Source organism: Hyla sarda, chromosome 4 (genome assembly GCF_029499605.1).
Source record: "Hyla sarda isolate aHylSar1 chromosome 4, aHylSar1.hap1, whole genome shotgun sequence".
Taxonomy (NCBI): Eukaryota; Metazoa; Chordata; class Amphibia; order Anura; family Hylidae; genus Hyla; species Hyla sarda.
This window is the reverse complement of record NC_079192.1, coordinates 417,778,580-417,797,266: the sequence shown is the minus strand read 5'-3', so window position 1 is coordinate 417,797,266 and position 18,687 is coordinate 417,778,580. Positions and strand designations below refer to the sequence as shown.

The 18,687-nt window shown below is 48.5% G+C and overlaps 1 protein-coding gene across 1 annotated transcript in view; it reads right to left on the bottom strand.

The window, feature by feature from the left end:
* Window positions 1-14,845, bottom strand: part of BCL2L13 (BCL2 like 13) — a 34,629-nt gene extending 19,784 nt beyond the window's left edge. Inside the window, exons 1-3 of the mRNA XM_056517912.1 lie at window positions 14,644-14,845; window positions 2,889-3,037; window positions 474-557 (exon numbers count right to left, since the gene is read on the bottom strand). Of these exons, the coding sequence (XP_056373887.1) occupies window positions 474-557; window positions 2,889-3,003 (199 nt within the window). The 5' untranslated portion in view covers window positions 3,004-3,037; window positions 14,644-14,845. The remainder of the gene's footprint in view (window positions 1-473; window positions 558-2,888; window positions 3,038-14,643) is intronic.
* Between the last annotated feature and the right edge of the window lie 3,842 nt (window positions 14,846-18,687).

The following is an 18,687-nucleotide window of genomic DNA, read 5'->3' as shown; positions in this document are numbered from 1 at the left end:
GATCAGCGGTGACATCACTGAGAATACAGCCTATCCATTACTAGAGATCAGCGGTGACATCACTGAGAATACAGCCTATCCATCACTAGAGATCAGCGGTGACATCACTGAGAATACAGCCTATCCATCACTAGAGATCAGCGGTGACATCACTGAGAATACAGCCTATCCATCACTAGAGATCAGCGGTGACATCACTGAGAATACAGCCTATCCATCACTAGAGATCAGCGGTGACATCACTGAGAATACAGCCTATCCATCACTAGAGATCAGCGGTGACATCACTGAGAATACAGCCTATCCATTCACTAGAGATCAGCGATGACATCACTGAGAATACAGCCTATCCATCACTAGAGATCAGCGGTGACATCACTGAGAATACAGCCTATCCATCACTAGAGATCAGCGGTGACATCACTGAGAATACAGCCTATCCATCACTAGAGATCAGCGGTGACATCACTGACCTGCAGAGATTTCCTCCTCCAGCTTCCTCAGCTCCTCTTCTATCTCGGCCTTGAGTTTCTCCAGTTCTTCTTTGGCCGCTGCTCCTGTAACAGATCTGCAGATTTACATTCTCCTCCTGATCTGTTCATGCAGTTCTCGCATTCTATTCGAGAACCAGGAAGATCAGGATGAACAGAGCTGTGAATCCCTCCCATATAAATGATGTCAACCACGTGTCTGCTCTACAGAGATGAAGGGGGCGATGGATCCGCTCGGCGGTGGATTGTTCAGGTCTTGTCTTCATCGGTTCAATGATCAGCGAGAGCCTGATGTGCCTCGACAGCTTGTCAGACCGAATCAGAAGCAAAGCGGAAAACGTGGGAGGAGCAGAGGCCGTCGCCGCCGCCGCAACGCTGGGAATCCACCGCCTTGTTAAAAAGCTGCATCAGGGACGCCCCAGCTCACCAGATCAAGGACCACCACCCAGGCTGCAGCGGCGGGGTCCCAGCAGTAAAATTAGTCCTCTAATACAGTGTTTCCCAACCAGGGTGCCTCCAGCTGTTGCAAAACTACAACTCCCAGCATGCCCGGACAGCCGAAGGCTGTCCGGGCATGCTGGGGGTTGTAGTTTTGCAACAGCTGGAGGCACCCTGGTTGGGAAACACTGCTCTAAGCCCAAGGGGAATCCTCCAGCCATGGTTTCCTGCAAGGCTTCCTCCACTGGGATTTTTCCCATGCTGGAGGCTGTGCAGGCATAATACAGTGTTTCCCAACTATTGAGCCTCCAGCTGTTGCAAAACTACATCTCCCAGCATGCCTGGAGCACCACCAACGCTGCAGTAGGGGGGTGGGGGATCATGGACACAGAACTAATCCTCTAATACAATGTTTCCCAACCAGCGAGCCTCCAGCTGTTGCAAAACTACAACTTCCAGCATGCCTGTACTGCTTCCAAGAAGCAAACATGCTGGAAGTTGTAGTTTTGCAACAGCTGGAGGCACACTGGTTGGGAAACACTGCCCTTAGCCCAAAGGGAAGGACAATCCTCCAGCCATGGTTTCCCTAAAGGTTTCACAGTTTTTTTCCCCCCTTCTACTAAGCGCTGGAGGCTGTCCGGTGATGCTGGGAGTTGTAGTTTTGCAACAGCTGGAGGCACTTTGGATGAGAAACACTGTTCTAAGACCACGGGAAGTGCAATCCACCAGCCATGGACAGTCTCCAGCACTTAGGAGAAAAACCCCAGTGGAGGAAACTTCTAGGAAAACCATGGAATAAGAATTGCCCTTCCCTTGGGCTTAGAGCAGTTTTTCCCAACCAAAGTGAAGTGCCTCCAGCTGTTGCAAAACTACAACTCCCAGCATGCCCGGACAGCCTCCAGTACTTAGGAGAGGGGAAAAAACCCAGTGAAGGAAACCTCTAGGGCAGTGGTCACCAACCTGCGGACCTCCAGATGTTGCAAAACTACAACTCCCAGCATGCCCGGACAGCCAAGGGCATGCTGGGAGTTGTAGTTTTGCAACATCTGGTGGTCCGCAGGTTGGAGACCACTGCTCTAGGGAAACCATGGCTGAAGGATTGCCCTTCCCTTGGGCTTAAATAAGTGTTTCCCAACCAGTGCACCTCCAGCTGTATTAAAACTACAACTCCCAGTAGCCTCTGGCAGTCCGGGCATGTTGGGAGTTGTAGTTTTGCAACAGCTGGAGGCACCCTGGTTGGGAAACACTGCTCTAATAGGATCATTTCTACAGTGTAATTAATAGGATGGAATGCTAGACCGGCGGTGACACTGTGATTCACTGCCCTAACGTAATGGAGACAAAAGATGGAAGAAACATCTTAAAGGGGTACTCCGGTGAAATTTTTTTTATTTTTTTATCAACTGGTGCCAGAAAGTTAAACAGATTTGTAAATTACTTCTATTAAAAAAATCTTAATCCTTCCAGTACTTATTAGCTGCTGAATACTACAGAGGAAATTATTTTCCGTTTGAAACACAGAGCTCTCTGCTGACATCACGAGCACAGTGCTCTCTGCTGACATCTCTGTCCATCTCTGTCCAACATATGAATATGTTTGCTATGGGGATTTCCTTTTACTCTGGACAGTTCCTAAAATGGACAGAGATGTCAGCAGAGAGCACTGTGCTCTTGATGTCAGCAGAGAGCTCTGTGTTTCAAACGGAAAAGAATTTCCACTGTAGTATTCAGCAGCTAATAAGTACAGGAAGGATTAAGATTTTTTTAATAGAAGTAATTTACAAATCTGTTTAACTTTCTGGCACCAGTTGATAAAAAAAAAAAAAAAAAAATTGTTTTTCACCGGAGTACCCCTTTAATGTGATATTACAAGAACGCTCAGATCCCGTCCAGATATTGTGAAGAACTACAAGTCCCAGAAACTAGAAAAAAAAATTAAAGAAAAAAGAAAAAGCTTACCTGCCCGGAAGGGGCCTTCCCTCGGCGCCTCCTGCAGGGGGTATCCCAGGTAGCTGAGCACCACATATTTCGTCTCACAGTGGAACCCAACAGGCACCGAGGACGCCGACGCCATGAGCCCGTCCTGAGGTATCGGGGAAGCAGAGCTCCTGGAAATAAAAAGAAGTATCTGAAAATTAATAGTTAATATACTTCAGAGCTAAACTCACGATTCTTATTTTTTGGGCCTCAAGTTGCACCCAACCAGCAGTAAGAAGCCATGTATTATACCAGTGTTTCCCAACCAGGGTGCCTCCAGCTGTTTCAAAACTACAACTCCCAGCATGCCCGGACAGCCTCCAGTACTTAGGAGAGGGGAAAAACCCCAGTGGAGGAAACCTGTAGGGAAACCATGGCTGGAGGATTGTTCTTCACTTGGGCTTACAGCAGTGTTTCCCAACCAGGGTGCCTCAAGCTGTTGCAAAACTACAACTCCCAGCATGCCCGGACAGCCGAAGGCTGTCCGGGCATGCTGGGAGTTGTAGTTTTGCAACAGCTTGAGGCACAGGTGTGCGTGATGCATTGTGGCAAGTGTAGCGTGTGCAGCTCATCAGCACTGACTATGGAATGCACCAGGAGGCTCTGCCCATACAAGTCCCAGCAGGACGAGCGGACGACGTGTGATTTTACTTCCACGCCTGTCATTACTGTTGGCAGCCGTCAGCCCGGCTAATCCGATTCTACCCAAAAAAATGAATGTGAAGAAACCACTTTGAAACAAAAAAAATAAATAGCAAAGAGAAGGAGAAAAGTAGGAAAAAAGTTACAAAAATATATTAAAAGGCAACAAATAAACAGCAAAAAAAAGGAACAAAAGGGATAAAGTAGGAAAATAACTAAAATGTAGTATAAATGAATGAATAAATAAAGCAAAAAAAAAAAAAAAGGAACAAAAAAAGGGTGAAAAAGTAGGAAAATAACTTAAACATAGTACAAATGAATGAATGAATGAATGAATAAAAACTGCAAGAAAAAAAAAAGAACAAAATAGGGTAAGGAAAAAACTAAAATGAAAAAAAAAAATTATAATAATAAAGCCACAGATAAAAAGAGCAAAAAAGTATGAAAGTAGGAGAAAAAAAAATGTAGCAAAAGCAGTAAATCTAAATAGCAAAACAATAAATAAAAAATAAGAACATAGGGGAAAAGTAGGAAATAAAGTAACAAAAATGTAGTAAAAAGCAACAAATAAAAATAGCAAATGAGTAATAGGGAGAAGAAAAAATAAAGGAATCAAAATAATTGCAAAAAGGGAAAAAGGAACAAAAATATAGCAAAAAAGAATGTAGATGGGGGAGGAATAAAAAGTAGCAAGAGAGTTACATAAAGTAGCAAAAAGTATGAAAAGTAACAAAAAGGGTAGTGAAAAAAAAGCAACAAATAGAAATAGCGAAAAAAAGTTACAGAAATGAGGGAAAAGTAGGAAATAAATTAACAAAAATGTAGAAAAAAAGCAACAAAAAGAAATAGCAAATAAGTAAAAAGGAGCAAAAAAAAATAGCAAAACAGGAAAAAGGAGCAAAAATGTAGCAAAGAAGTTAAAAACTAAAGAAAAAGGAACAAAAAGAAGACAGAAAGGGGGGTAAGAAAAATGTAGCAAAAGAGTTACAAAGTCAAAAAGAAGTAAAAGTAACAAAAAGGTAGCAAAAAAGTAACATAAAAAATTATAAAAACAAGGGGAGAGCGAGGGGGAAAATGCATTAAAAAGTTTCAAAGTAGCAAAAAAAACTACAAATGAAGTTGCACAGAAATCTCTCAATGTTTTGTGTTTATTTAGCTGCTCCCTGCGGTGACCTCTGGGGGGCATCACTTCAGATCTCCTGGGGGGGGGGATAAGATCCTTGTCTACAGTAACCTGATGTCCTGGGACCCTGGGCCCCTCCCCGCCCTCTCCCTGAGCTGCACCCAGCAGAGGACACGACCTTCAGCAATGTCTGCAGATCAGTCATGGCCGCCACATTTACAGCTGATGCACATGACAGGAGCGCCGGGTGCTACGTGCAGAACAGGACGCTCATAAAGTAACAATGTGACCTGGAAAGAGTTACACTGTAACGAAACGCAGCTCTGAGATGGAGAAGTTGCAGAAACTTTCTAATAGACTTCCCTCCATATGATCTCTGCTGCTGTCAGTGAATGGCAAAACCTGGAGGCTGCAGAACGGAGAGGGTCCCATCACATCTCCAACTCCAGACTGATACACGTTACCTGGACTGACACACTGTAACAAACTATCAGGACAGAAGGCAGCATGGTCTGGTATAACACTGTTCTGTATGCAGCAGCAGCCCCTTCATTCTAGTCACAATTAATGGTCTACATGATCAGTCATGAAAGAATACTGAGAGAGAACCGCTGCATCCCCCTCCTCCCCTTTCACAGCATACAGAGATATAGTGCAGCTGCATCTCCCTCCTACCCTCTCACAGCGTACAGAGATATAGTGCAGCTGCATCGCCCTCCTCCCCTCTCACAGCATACAGAGATGTGGAGCAGCTGCATCCCCCTCCTCCCCTCCCGCAGCATACAGAGATAGAGCAGCTGCATCTCCTTCCTCCCCTCTTACAGCATACAGAGATATAGAGCAGCTGCATCTCCCTCCTCCCCTCTTACAGCATACAGAGATAAAGAGCAGCTGCATCCCCCTCCTCCCCTCTCGCAGCATACAGAGATAGAGCAGCTGCATCTCCCTCCTCCCCTCTCACAGCGTACAGAGATATAGTGCAGCTGCATCTCTCTCCTCCCCTCTCACAGCATACAGAGATTGAGCAGCTGCATCTCCCTCCTCCCCTCTCACAGCGTACAGAGATATAGTGCAGCTGCATCTCTCTCCTCCCCTCTCACAGCATACAGAGATTGAGCAGCTGCATCTCCCTCCTCCCCTCTCACAGCGTACAGAGATATAGTGCAGCTGCATCTCCCTCCTCCCCTCTCACAGCGTACAGATATAGTGCAGCTGCATCGCCCTCCTCCCCTCTCACAGCGTACAGAGATATAGAGCAGCTGCACTCCCCTCTCACAGAATACAGAGATATAGAGCAGCTGCATCTCCCTCCTCCCCTCTTACAGCATACAGAGATATAGGGCAGCTGCATCTCCCTCCTCCCCTCTCACAGCCTACAGAGATATAGGGCAGCTGCATCTCCCTCCTCCCCTCTCACAGCCTACAGAGATATAGGGCAGCTGCATCTCCCTCCTCCCCTCTCACAGCGTACAGAGATATAGTGCAGCTGCATCTCTCTCCTCCCCACTCACAGCATACAGAGATTGAGCAGCTGCATCTCCCTCCTCCCCTCTCACAGCGTACAGAGATATAGTGCAGCTGCATCTCCCTCCTCCCCTCTCACAGCGTACAGATATAGTGCAGCTGCATCGCCCTCCTCCCCTCTCACAGCGTACAGAGATATAGAGCAGCTGCACTCCCCTCTCACAGAATACAGAGATATAGAGCAGCTGCATCTCCCTCCTCCCCTCTTACAGCATACAGAGATATAGGGCAGCTGCATCTCCCTCCTCCCCTCTCACAGCCTACAGAGATATAGGGCAGCTGCATCTCCCTCCTCCCCTCTCACAGCGTACAGATATAGTGCAGCTGTATCTCCCTCCTCCCTCTCACAGCATACAGAGATATAGAGCAGCTGCATCTCCCTCCTCCCCTCTCACAGTGTACAGAGATATAGTGCAGCTGCATCTCCCTCCTCCCCTCTCACAGCGTACAGATATAGTGCAGCTGCATCTCCCTCTCACAGCGTACAGAGATATAGAGCAGCTGCATCTCCCTCCTCCCCTCTCACAGTGTACAGAGATATAGTACAGCTGCATCTCCCTCCTCCCCTCTCACAGCCTACAGAGATATAGAGCAGCTGCATCTCCCTCCTCCCCTCTCACAGCGTACAAAGATATAGTGGAGCTGCAACTCCCTCCTCCCCTCTCACAGCGTACAGTGATATAGAGCAGCTGCATCTCCCTCCTCCCCTCTAACAGCGTACAGAGATATAGTGCAGCTGCATCTCCCTCCTCCCCTCTCACAGCGTACAGAGATATAGAGCAGCTGCATCTCCCTTCTCACAGCGTACAGATATAGAGCAGCTGCATCTCCCTCCTCCCTTCTCACAGCGTACAGAGATATAGTGCAGCTGCATCTCTCTCCTCCCCTCTCACAGCGTACAGAGATATAGTGCAGCTGCATCTTCCTCCTCCCCTCTCACAGCGTACAGAGAGATAGAGCAGCTGCACCTCCCTCCTCCCCTCTCACAGCGTACAAAGATATAGTGGAGCTGCATCTCCCTCCTCCCCTCTCACAGCGTACAGAGATATAGAGCAGCTGCATCTCCCTCCTCCCCTCTAACAGCGTACAGAGATATAGTGCAGCTGCATCTCCCTCCTCCCCTCTCACAGCGTACAGAGATATAGAGCAGCTGCATCTCCCTCCTCCCTTCTCACAGCGTACAGAGATATAGAGCAGCTGCATCTCCCTCCTCCCTTCTCACAGCGTACAGAGATATAGTGCAGCTGCATCTCTCTCCTCCCCTCTCACAGCGTACAGAGATATAGTGCAGCTGCATCTCCCTCCTCCCCTCTCACAGCGTACAGAGAGATAGAGCAGCTGCACCTCCCTCCTCCCCTCTCACAGCGTACAAAGATATAGTGGAGCTGCATCTCCCTCCTCCCCTCTCACAGCGTACAGAGATATAGAGCAGCTGCATCTCCCTCCTCCCCTCTCACAGCGTACAGAGATATAGTGCAGCTGCATCTCCCTCCTCCCCTCTCACAGCGTACAGAGATATAGTGCAGCTGCATCTCCCTCCTCCCCTTCATCCTTCTCTTCTATTGTATTACACTAGATGGACTTTATTGACTGAGGACGTCTGTGAGCATTTACTTACAGCCAGCAGGGGGCTCTCCAGGCTGCTCCATAGACTCACTCCACACACCCCTATATTCTGTATACATCTATATATACACTGCACACACCCCTATATTCTGTATACATCTATATATACACTGCACACACCCCTATATTCTGTATACATCTATATATACACTGCACACACCCCTATATTCTGTATACATCTATATATACACTGCACACACCCCTATATTCTGTATACATCTATATATACACTGCACACACCCCTATATTCTGTATACATCTATATATACACTGCACACACCCCTATATTCTGTATACATCTATATACACACTGCACACACCCCTATATTCTGTATACATCTATATATACACACTGCACACACCCCTATATTCTGTATACATCTATATATACACACTGCACACACCCCTATATTCTGTATACATCTATATATACACACTGCACACACCCCTATATTCTGTATACATCTATATATACACTACACACCCCTATATTCTGTATACATTTATATATACACTGCACACACCCCTATATTCTGTATACATCTATATATACACTGCACACACCCCTATATTCTGTATACATCTATATACACATTGCACACACACCTATATTCTGTATACATCTATATATACACTGCACATACCCCTATATTCTGTATACATCTATATATACACTGCACACACCCCTATATTCTGTATAAATCTATATATACACTGCACACACCCCTATATTCTGTATACATCTATATATACACTGCACACACCCCTATATTCTGTATACATCTATATACACACCGCACACACCCCTATATTCTGTATAAATCTATATACACACTGCACACACCCCTATATTCTGTATACATCTATATATACACTGCACACACCCCTATATTCTGTATACATCTATATATACACACTGCACACACCCCTATATTCTGTATACATCTATATATACACTGCACACACCCCTATATTCTGTATACATCTATATATACACTGCACACACCCCTATATTCTGTATACATCTATATATACACTGCACACACCCCTATATTCTGTATACATCTATATATACACTGCACACACCCCTATATTCTGTATACATCTATATACACACCCCTATATTCTGTATACATCTATATACTGTAGATTCTAGTTCAATGTACAATTACTTTTATGTCCTTTAAAGGGCCGGTTACCCAACAATCCGAATCTTATCACAGAGCAGCAGCTGACAAGAAGTGATCAACGGGGAGAAAAACACTATAGTCATCCAGTGTGAGGCAGCTGATAACAGAAAGCAAAAGACTGACTAAGGGTACGTTCACACGCGCGGATTTTCAGCGCATTTTACGCTGCGGATCCACTGGTGAAGGCCCGCTCTTTGCTGGCTCTACATGTGCGATGTGCGAGTCGCAGTATACTTGCACATCGCGGGAACTCTCTGCCTAGCTCAGAGCAGGGAGAGCGGCCGTGATGTGTGAGTACGCCGCGCACATCGCTGCACTGTGTCTGCTCCTAGAAGCGTATTGCCGCTACCAGCAGGTACATGTAAAGCCAGCAAAGAGCGGGGCCTTCACCGGCGGAACCGCAGCTAAATACGCCGGGAAAATCCGCGGGTGTGAATGTACCCTAAGATATAAGAGTGCAATCTATTGTTCTCTCTTATCAGTCATGTCAGGAGGGGAGAGGTGACTGTAGGACAGGTGAATACAATCTATTGTTCTCTGTTATCAGCCATGTCAGGGGGGGAGAGGTGACTGTAGGACAGGTGAATACATCTATTGTTCTCTGTTATCAGCCATGTCAGGAGGGGAGAGGTGACTGTAGGACAGGTGAATATATCTATTGTTCTCTGTTATCAGCCATGTCAGGAGGGGAGAGGTGACTGTAGGACAGGTGAATATATCTATTGTTCTCTGTTATCAGCCATGTCAGGAGGGGAGAGGTGACTGTAGGACAGGTGAATATAATCTATTGTTCTCTGTTATCAGCCATGTCAGGAGGGGAGAGGTGACTGTAGGACAGGTGAATACAATCTATTGTTCTCTGTTATCAGTCATGTCAGGAGAGGAGAGGTGACTGTAGGACAGGTGAATATAATCTATTGTTCTCTGATATCAGCCATGTCAGGAGGGGGGGGGAGAGGTGACTGTAGGACAGGTGAATATATCTATTGTTCTCTGTTATCAGTCATGTCAGGAGAGGAGAGGTGACTGTAGGACAGGTGAATATATCTATTGTTCTCTGTTATCAGCCATGTCAGGAGGGGGGGGGGGAGAGGTGACTGTAGGACAGGTGAATATATCTATTGTTCTCTGTTATCAGTCATGTCAGGAGGGGAGAGGTGACTGTAGGACAGGTGAATACAATCTATTGTTCTCTGTTATCAGACATGTCAGGAGAGGAGAGGTGACTGTAGGACAGGTGAATATGATCTATTGTTCTCTGATATCAGCCATGTCAGGAGAGGAGAGGTGACTGTAGGACAGGTGAATATAATCTATTGTTCTCTGTTATCAGCCATGTCAGGAGGGGGGGGGGGGGGGAGAGGTGACTGTAGGACAGGTGAATATATCTATTGTTCTCTGTTATCAGTCATGTCAGGAGGGGAGAGGTGACTGTAGGACAGGTAATTATAATCTATTGTTCTCTGTTATCAGCCATGTCAGGAGGGGAGAGGTGACTGTAGGACAATATATCTATTGTTCTCTGTTATCAGCCATGTCAGGAGGGGAGAGGTGACTGTAGGACAGGTAATTATAATCTATTGTTCTCTGTTATCAGCCATGTCAGGAGGGGAGAGGTGACTGTAGGACAGGTGACTATATCTATTGTTCTCTGTTATCAGCCATGTCAGGAGGGGGGGGGGAGAGGTGACTGTAGGACAGGTGAATATATCTATTGTTCTCTGTTATCAGTCATGTCAGGAGGGGAGAGGTGACTGTAGGACAGGTGAATACAATCTATTGTTCTCTGTTATCAGACATGTCAGGAGAGGAGAGGTGACTGTAGGACAGGTGAATATGATCTATTGTTCTCTGATATCAGCCATGTCAGGAGAGGAGAGGTGACTGTAGGACAGGTGAATATAATCTATTGTTCTCTGTTATCAGCCATGTCAGGAGGGGGGGGGGGGGGGGGAGAGGTGACTGTAGGACAGGTGAATATATCTATTGTTCTCTGTTATCAGTCATGTCAGGAGGGGAGAGGTGACTGTAGGACAGGTAATTATAATCTATTGTTCTCTGTTATCAGCCATGTCAGGAGGGGAGAGGTGACTGTAGGACAATATATCTATTGTTCTCTGTTATCAGCCATGTCAGGAGGGGAGAGGTGACTGTAGGACAGGTAATTATAATCTATTGTTCTCTGTTATCAGCCATGTCAGGAGGGGAGAGGTGACTGTAGGACAGGTGACTATATCTATTGTTCTCTGTTATCAGCCATGTCAGGAGGGGGGGGGGGGAGAGGTGACTGTAGGACAGGTGAATATATCTATTGTTCTCTGTTATCAGTCATGTCAGGAGGGGAGAGGTGACTGTAGGACAGGTGAATACAATCTATTGTTCTCTGTTATCAGACATGTCAGGAGAGGAGAGGTGACTGTAGGACAGGTGAATATGATCTATTGTTCTCTGATATCAGCCATGTCAGGAGAGGAGAGGTGACTGTAGGACAGGTGAATATAATCTATTGTTCTCTGTTATCAGCCATGTCAGGAGGGGGGGGGGGGGGGGAGAGGTGACTGTAGGACAGGTGAATATATCTATTGTTCTCTGTTATCAGTCATGTCAGGAGGGGAGAGGTGACTGTAGGACAGGTAATTATAATCTATTGTTCTCTGTTATCAGCCATGTCAGGAGGGGAGAGGTGACTGTAGGACAATATATCTATTGTTCTCTGTTATCAGCCATGTCAGGAGGGGAGAGGTGACTGTAGGACAGGTAATTATAATCTATTGTTCTCTGTTATCAGCCATGTCAGGAGGGGAGAGGTGACTGTAGGACAGGTGACTATATCTATTGTTCTCTGTTATCAGCCATGTCAGGCGGGGAGAGGTGACTGTAGGACAGGGGAATACAATCTATTGTTCTCTGTTATCAGCCATGTCAGGAGGAGAGAGGTGACTGTAGGACAGGTGAATATAATCTATTGTTCTCTGTTATCAGCCATGTCAGGAGGGGAGAGGTGACTGTAGGACAGGGGAATATAATCTATTGTTCTCTGTTATCAGTCATGTCAGGAGGGGAGAGGTGACTGTAGGACAGGTAATTATAATCTATTGTTCTCTGTTATCAGCCATGTCAGGAGGGGAGAGGTGACTGTAGGACAGGTGAATACAATCTATTGTTCTCTGTTATCAGCCATGTCAGGAGGAGAGAGGTGACTGTAGGACAGGTGAATATAATCTATTGTTCTCTGTTATCAGCCATGTCAGGAGGGGAGAGGTGACTGTAGGACAGGTGAATATAATCTATTGTTCTCTGTTATCAGTCATGTCAGGAGGGGAGAGGTGACTGTAGGACAGGTGATTATAATCTATTGTTCTCTGTTATCAGCCATATCAGGAGGAGAGAGGTGACTGTAGGACAGGTGAATACATCTATTGTTCTCTGTTATCAGCCATGTCAGGAGGGGAGAGGTGACTGTAGGACAGGTGAATATAATCTATTGTTCTCTGTTATCAGCCATGTCAGGAGGGGAGAGGTGACTGTAGGACAGGTGAATATAATATATTGTTCTCTGTTATCAGCCATGTCAGGAGGTGAGAGGTGACTGTAGGACAGGTGAATACAATTTCCCTCCAACCTGACTTGGCTGATAACAGGGAGAAATAGATGAGGAGAGGGGACTGCGGGTGGAGCGCCCCCTTTAATAGAATTATTGATGTGTAGTACAGGGAGCAGCGTTGACGTTCCGTATATGATCAATGACCGGGGAAGCAATCGATACTTCAATAGGATGTGGGGAATGAATATGCTGTGTAATTCTATTAACCCCTGTGTGCCCGGGGGGGGGGGGGCGGACAGACCGTGCGTGTAATGTGTTATAATAGTCCGGGCTCCGGGGGGTTTAGCCTCTGTCTGCAGAGAACACAGCAGTGGATTTACTTACAATAACATCAGGGCGCCGCGTACGGCGCGATGAACAGGAATGTGCCGCATCCGGGGTAATCGGCCATTATAACCGTATTACACACCAGGGCTGGAGATATGGGCACCAGTCACCGATCCCTGATGTGTATATATATATATATATAGATGATCACAAATTGTGTCCTGTTCCTTTAATTAACCCTAAGCCCAGCAAAATGTGTCAGGACCCGTCACTAGGACGCGCGTTCAGCTCTGCTACATGGTGATGCTAAATATATATAAAGTATGGAATTCAGAAGAGGAGGGGGGGGGGGGGGGCATGGCGAGCACATGGCATGTACAGGGCATCCCACATCTACAGCAGGGGCTGCAGGAGATTATACGATTATAATATCACAGCAGGCGCCAGTATGGGGGCAAAGAGGAGGCAGTAATACAACAAAGTGTGCAGAACTACAACTCCCAGCATGAGGGGCAGCAATAAAATAAAGTGCACTCTCTGCAGTTGGCAAAGAACTACAACTCCCAGCATGAGTGGCAGTAATAGAATAAAGTGCATGCTCTGCAACAAGTGCAGAACTACAACTCCCAGAGTGCCCTGGCCACTTCCTAACATAAGGGGCAGAAACACAATAAAGTGCGAGTCACTACAGAGATGTGATCTGCAACTTGGGGCTTTGCGGATGGTGCAGAACTACAACCCCCAGCATGTCCTGATAGCCTTCTGCAACCTGTGGCTCTGCAACTGGTAAGGAACTACAATTCCCAGCATGCCCTGATAGTCTTCTGCAACCTGTGCCTCTGCAGCTGGGGCAGAACTACAACTCCCAGCATGTCCTGATAGTCTTCTGTAACCTGTGGCTCTGCAGCCGAGGAGGAACTACAACTCCCAGCATGTCCTGATAGCCTTCCGCAACCTGTGGCTCTGCAGCTGGGGCAGAACTACAACTCCCAGCATGCCCTGATAGCCTTCTGCAACCTGTGGCTCTGCAACTGGTAAGGAACTACAATTCCCAGCATGCCCTGATAGTCTTCTGCAACCTGTGGCTCTGCAGCCGAGGAGGAACTACAACTCCCACTATGCCCTGATAGTCTTCTGCAACCTGTGCCTCTGCAGCTGGGGCAGAACTACAACTCCCAGCATGTCCTGATAGCCTTCTGCAACCTGTGGTTCAGCAGCTGGGGCAGAACTACAACTCCCAGCATGTTCTGATAGCCTTCTGCAACCTGTGGCTCTGCAGCTGGGGCAGAACTACAACTCCCAGCATGTCCTGATAGCCTTCTGCAGCTGGGGCAGAACTACAACTCCCAGCATGCCCTGACAGCCTTCTGCAACCTGTGGCTCTGCAACTGATGAGGAACTACAACTCCTAGCATGCCCTGATAGCCTTCCGCAACCTGTGGCTCTGCAGCTGGGGCAGAACTACAACTCCAAGCATGCCCTGACAGCCTTTGGCTGTCAGGGCATGCTGGGAGTTGTAGTTCTGCCCCAGCTGCAGATCACTGCTATAGAAGAGGCATTTCAGGCTGCACTTCCCTCTTCCTCCACTAGGGAGTCACTATAGAGCTGCCAGGGTCGCCTATAGCCCCAGCAGGGTCATCCTCACTGCGGTCACTAGGGGGCAGTTATCTCTCACATGACTTCCAGGCAGAGTATAGTGGTAAATGAACGTGACCCACAAGCTGCACTGACACACTGTACCGCACCCCCCGCCCGGCTCACCTGTGGCCGCAGCTGCTCCCTCCTGTCCCGGCTCCCGTTCTCACACAGGAGCCGCAGCCATGATGGTGGGCGGAGCTCTACGGGAGAGGGCGACGTGAGAGGCGTGACGTGAGGGCGCAGCGCACGGACACGCCCACACCTGTCAACGGGCTGACCAATCGGAGGCCGCGGTCAACGGCGTGGGCGCGGCCCAAAGGGAAAGGGGTTACCAACGGAGACGGGGCGGGGCTTAGGCGCAGCGCGAGGCCTGGGACGCGGAAAGGCGAGTGGAGGGTAGTGGGCGGGTCCCGTGGTGACGTCATTACATACTCCGCGTCCTCTGACTGCGGGTGTCACCTCTGGCTGTCAGTCACGGGCTGGACGTTTTTATATAGAGTCACGTGATCATATGGCCTGCTCATCGCCCCCACCATGCTTCCCACTGCAGCCCTGCTCTGTAATACACTGGGTATAATCGCCATTACTTTAAAGGCCTGGATACAAGATGAGATACAGTTGGGATACATAGAGACAGTAGGACCCTGTTAGGTGCCTCTAGCCTGGATACAAGATGAGATACAGTTGGGATACATGGAGGCTCTAGTACCCTGTTGGGCGCCTTTAGCCTAGATACAAGATGAGATACAGTTGGGATACATGGAGGCTCTAGTTCCCTGTTGGGTTCCTCTAGCCTGGATACAAGATGAGATACAGTTGGGATACATAGAGACAGTAGGACCCTGTTAGGTGCCTCTAGCCTGGATACAAGATGAGATACAGTTGGGATACATGGAGGCTCTAGTTCCCTGTTGGGTTCCTCTAGCCTGGATACAAGATGAGATACAGTTGGGATACATGGAGGCTCTAGTTCCCTGTTGGGTTCCTCTAGCCTGGATACAAGATGAGATACAGTTGGGATACATGGAGGCTCTAGTACCCTGTTGGGCGCCTTTAGCCTAGATACAAGATGAGATACAGTTGGGATACATGGAGGCTCTAGTTCCCTGTTGGGCGCCTTTAGCCTAGATACAAGATGAGATACAGTTGGGATACATGGAGGCTCTAGTTCCCTGTTGGGCGCCTTTAGCCTAGATACAAGATGAGATACAGTTGGGATACATGGAGGCTCTAGTACCCTGTTGGGCGCCTTTAGCCTAGATACAAGATGAGATACAGTTGGGATACATGGAGGCTCAAGTTCCCTGTTGGGTGCCTTTAGCCTAGATACAAGATGAGATACAGTTGGGATACACTGAGGCTCTAGTTCCCTGTTGGGCGCCTTTAGCCTAGATACAAGATGAGATACAGTTGGGATACACTGAGGCTCTAGTTCCCTGTTGGGCGCCTTTAGCCTAGATACAAGATGAGATACAGTTGGGATACATGGAGGCTCTAGTACCCTGTTGGGTTCGTCTAGCCTGGATACAAGATGAGATACAGTTGGGATACATGGAGGCTCTAGTTCCCTGTTGGGCGCCCCTAGCCTAGATACAAGATGAGATACAGTTGGGATACATGGAGGCTCTAGTTCCCTGTTGGGCGCCTTTAGCCTGGATATAAGATGAGATACAGTTGGGATACATGGAGGCTCTAGTATCCTGTTGGGTGCCTTTAGCCTGGATACAAGATGAGATACAGTTTGGATACACGGAGGTTCTAGTACCCTGTTGGGTGCCTTTAGCCTGGATACAAGATGAGATACAGTTGGGATACACGGAGGTTCTAGTACCCTGTTGGGTGCCTTTAACCTGGATACAAGATGAGATACAGTTGGGATACACGGAGGTTCTAGTTCCCTGTTGGGTGCCTTTAGTCTGGATACAAGATGAGATACATTTGGGATACGTGGAGGCTCTACTTCCCTGTTGGGTGCCTCTAGCCTAGATACAAGATTAGATACAGTTGGGATACGTGGAGGCTCTAGTACCCTGTTGAACACCTTTAGCCTAGATACAAGATGAGATACAGTTGGGATACACGGAGGTTCTAGTACGTTGTTCGGTGCCTTTAGCCTAGATACAAGATGAGATACAGTTGGGATACATGGAGGCTCTAGTACCCTGTTGGGCGCCTCTAGCCTGGATACAAGATGAGATACAGTTAGGATCAGGGCCGTTTGAATGAGTTTGGGGGCCCCAAGTAGAATGGACATGGAGAATCCCCCCCCCCCCCCCCCTTGATGTTCACACACGTCACACTCTAGGGCCGGCGTCAGGACGTAGTAACACTGGCCCTTGAATTCTGGGAGCGCAACGTGAGAAAACGTCGATACAAGGTGCAGCAGAGTTCCCCCCACATTAGGTGCAGCAGAGTACCCCCCACATTAGGTGCAGCAGAGTACCCCCCACATTAGGTGCAGCAGAGTTCCCCCCACATTAGGTTGGCAGTGTTCCCCCACATTAGGCTGGCAGTGTTCCCCCACATTAGGCAGGCAATGTTCCCCCCCCCCACATTAGGCAGGCAGTGTTCCCCCACATTTGGTGCAGCATTGTTTCCCCACATTAGGCAGGCAGTGTTCCCCCCACATTAGGTGCAGCAGTGTTCCCCCACATTAGGTGCAGCAGTGTTCCCCCACATTAGGCAGGCAGTGTTCCCCCACATTAGGTGCAACAGTGTTCCCCCACATTAGGCAGGCAGTGTTCCCCCACATTAGGCAGGCAGTGTTCCCCCACATTAGGTGCAGCAGTGTTCCCCCACATTAGGCTGGCAGTGTTCCCCCACATTAGGCAGGCAATGTTCCCCCCCACATTAGGTAGGCAGTGTTCCCCCACATTTGGTGCAGCATTGTTTCCCCACATTAGGCAGGCAGTGTTCCCCCCCACATTAGGCTGACAGTGTTCCCCCACATTAGGCAGGCAGTGTTCCCCCCCCCCACATTAGGCTGACAGTGTTCCCCCACATTAGGCAGGCAGTGTTCCCCCCCACATTAGGCAGGCAGTGTTCCCCCACATTAGGCTGGCAGTGTTCCCCCACATTAGGCTGACAGTGTTCGCCCACATTAGGCTGGCAGTGTTCCCCCACATTAGGCTGACAGTGTTCCCCCACATTAGGCAGGCAGTGCCCCCCCACATTAGGCAGGCAGTGTTCCCCCACATTTGGCTGGCAGTGTTCCCCCACATTAGGCTGGCAGTGTTCCCCCACATTAGGCTGGCAGTGTTCCCCCCACATTAGGTGCAGCATAGTTCCCCCCCACATTAGGTGCAGCATAGTTCTCCCCACATTAGATTGACAGAGTTCCCCCTACATTAGGCAGGCAGTGTTCCCCCACATTTGGCTGGCAGTGTTCCCCCCACATTAGGTAGGCAGTGTTCCCCCACATTAGTCAGGCAGTGTTCCCCCACATTAGTCAGACAGTGTTCCCCCACATTAGGCTGGCAGTGTTCCCCCACATTAGGCAGGCAGTGTTCCCCCACATTAGGTAGGCAGTGTTCCCCCATATTAGGCTGGCAGTGTTCCCCCACATTAGGCTGGCAGTGTTCCCCCACATTAGGCTGGCAGTGTTTCCCCACATTAGGCAGGCAGTGTTCCCCCACATTAGGCTGGCAGTGTTCCCCCACATTAGGCTGGCAGTGTTCCCCCACATTAGGCTGGCAGTGTTCCCCCACATTAGGCAGGCAGTGTTCCCCCACATTAGTCAGGCAGTGTTCCCCCACATTAGGCAGGCAGTGTTCCCCCACATTAGGCTGGCAGTGTTCCCACACATTAGGTAGGCAGTGTTCCCCCACATTAGGCTGGCAGTGTTCCCCCACATTAGGCAGGCAGTGTTCCCCCACATTAGGTAGGCAGTGTTCCCCCACATTAGGCAGGCAGTGTTCCCCCACATTAGGCAGGCAGTGTTCCCCCACATAAGGTGCAGCAGTGTTCCCCCCACATTAGGTAGGCAGTGTTCCCCCCACATTAGTCAGGCAGTGTTCCCCCACATTAGGTGCAGCAGTGTTCCCCCACATTAGGCAGGCAGTGTTCCCCCACATTAGTCAGGCAGTGTTCCCCCCACATTAGGCTGGCAGTGTTCCCCCACATTAGTCAGGCAGTGTTCCCACCACATTAGATAGGCAGTGTTCCCCC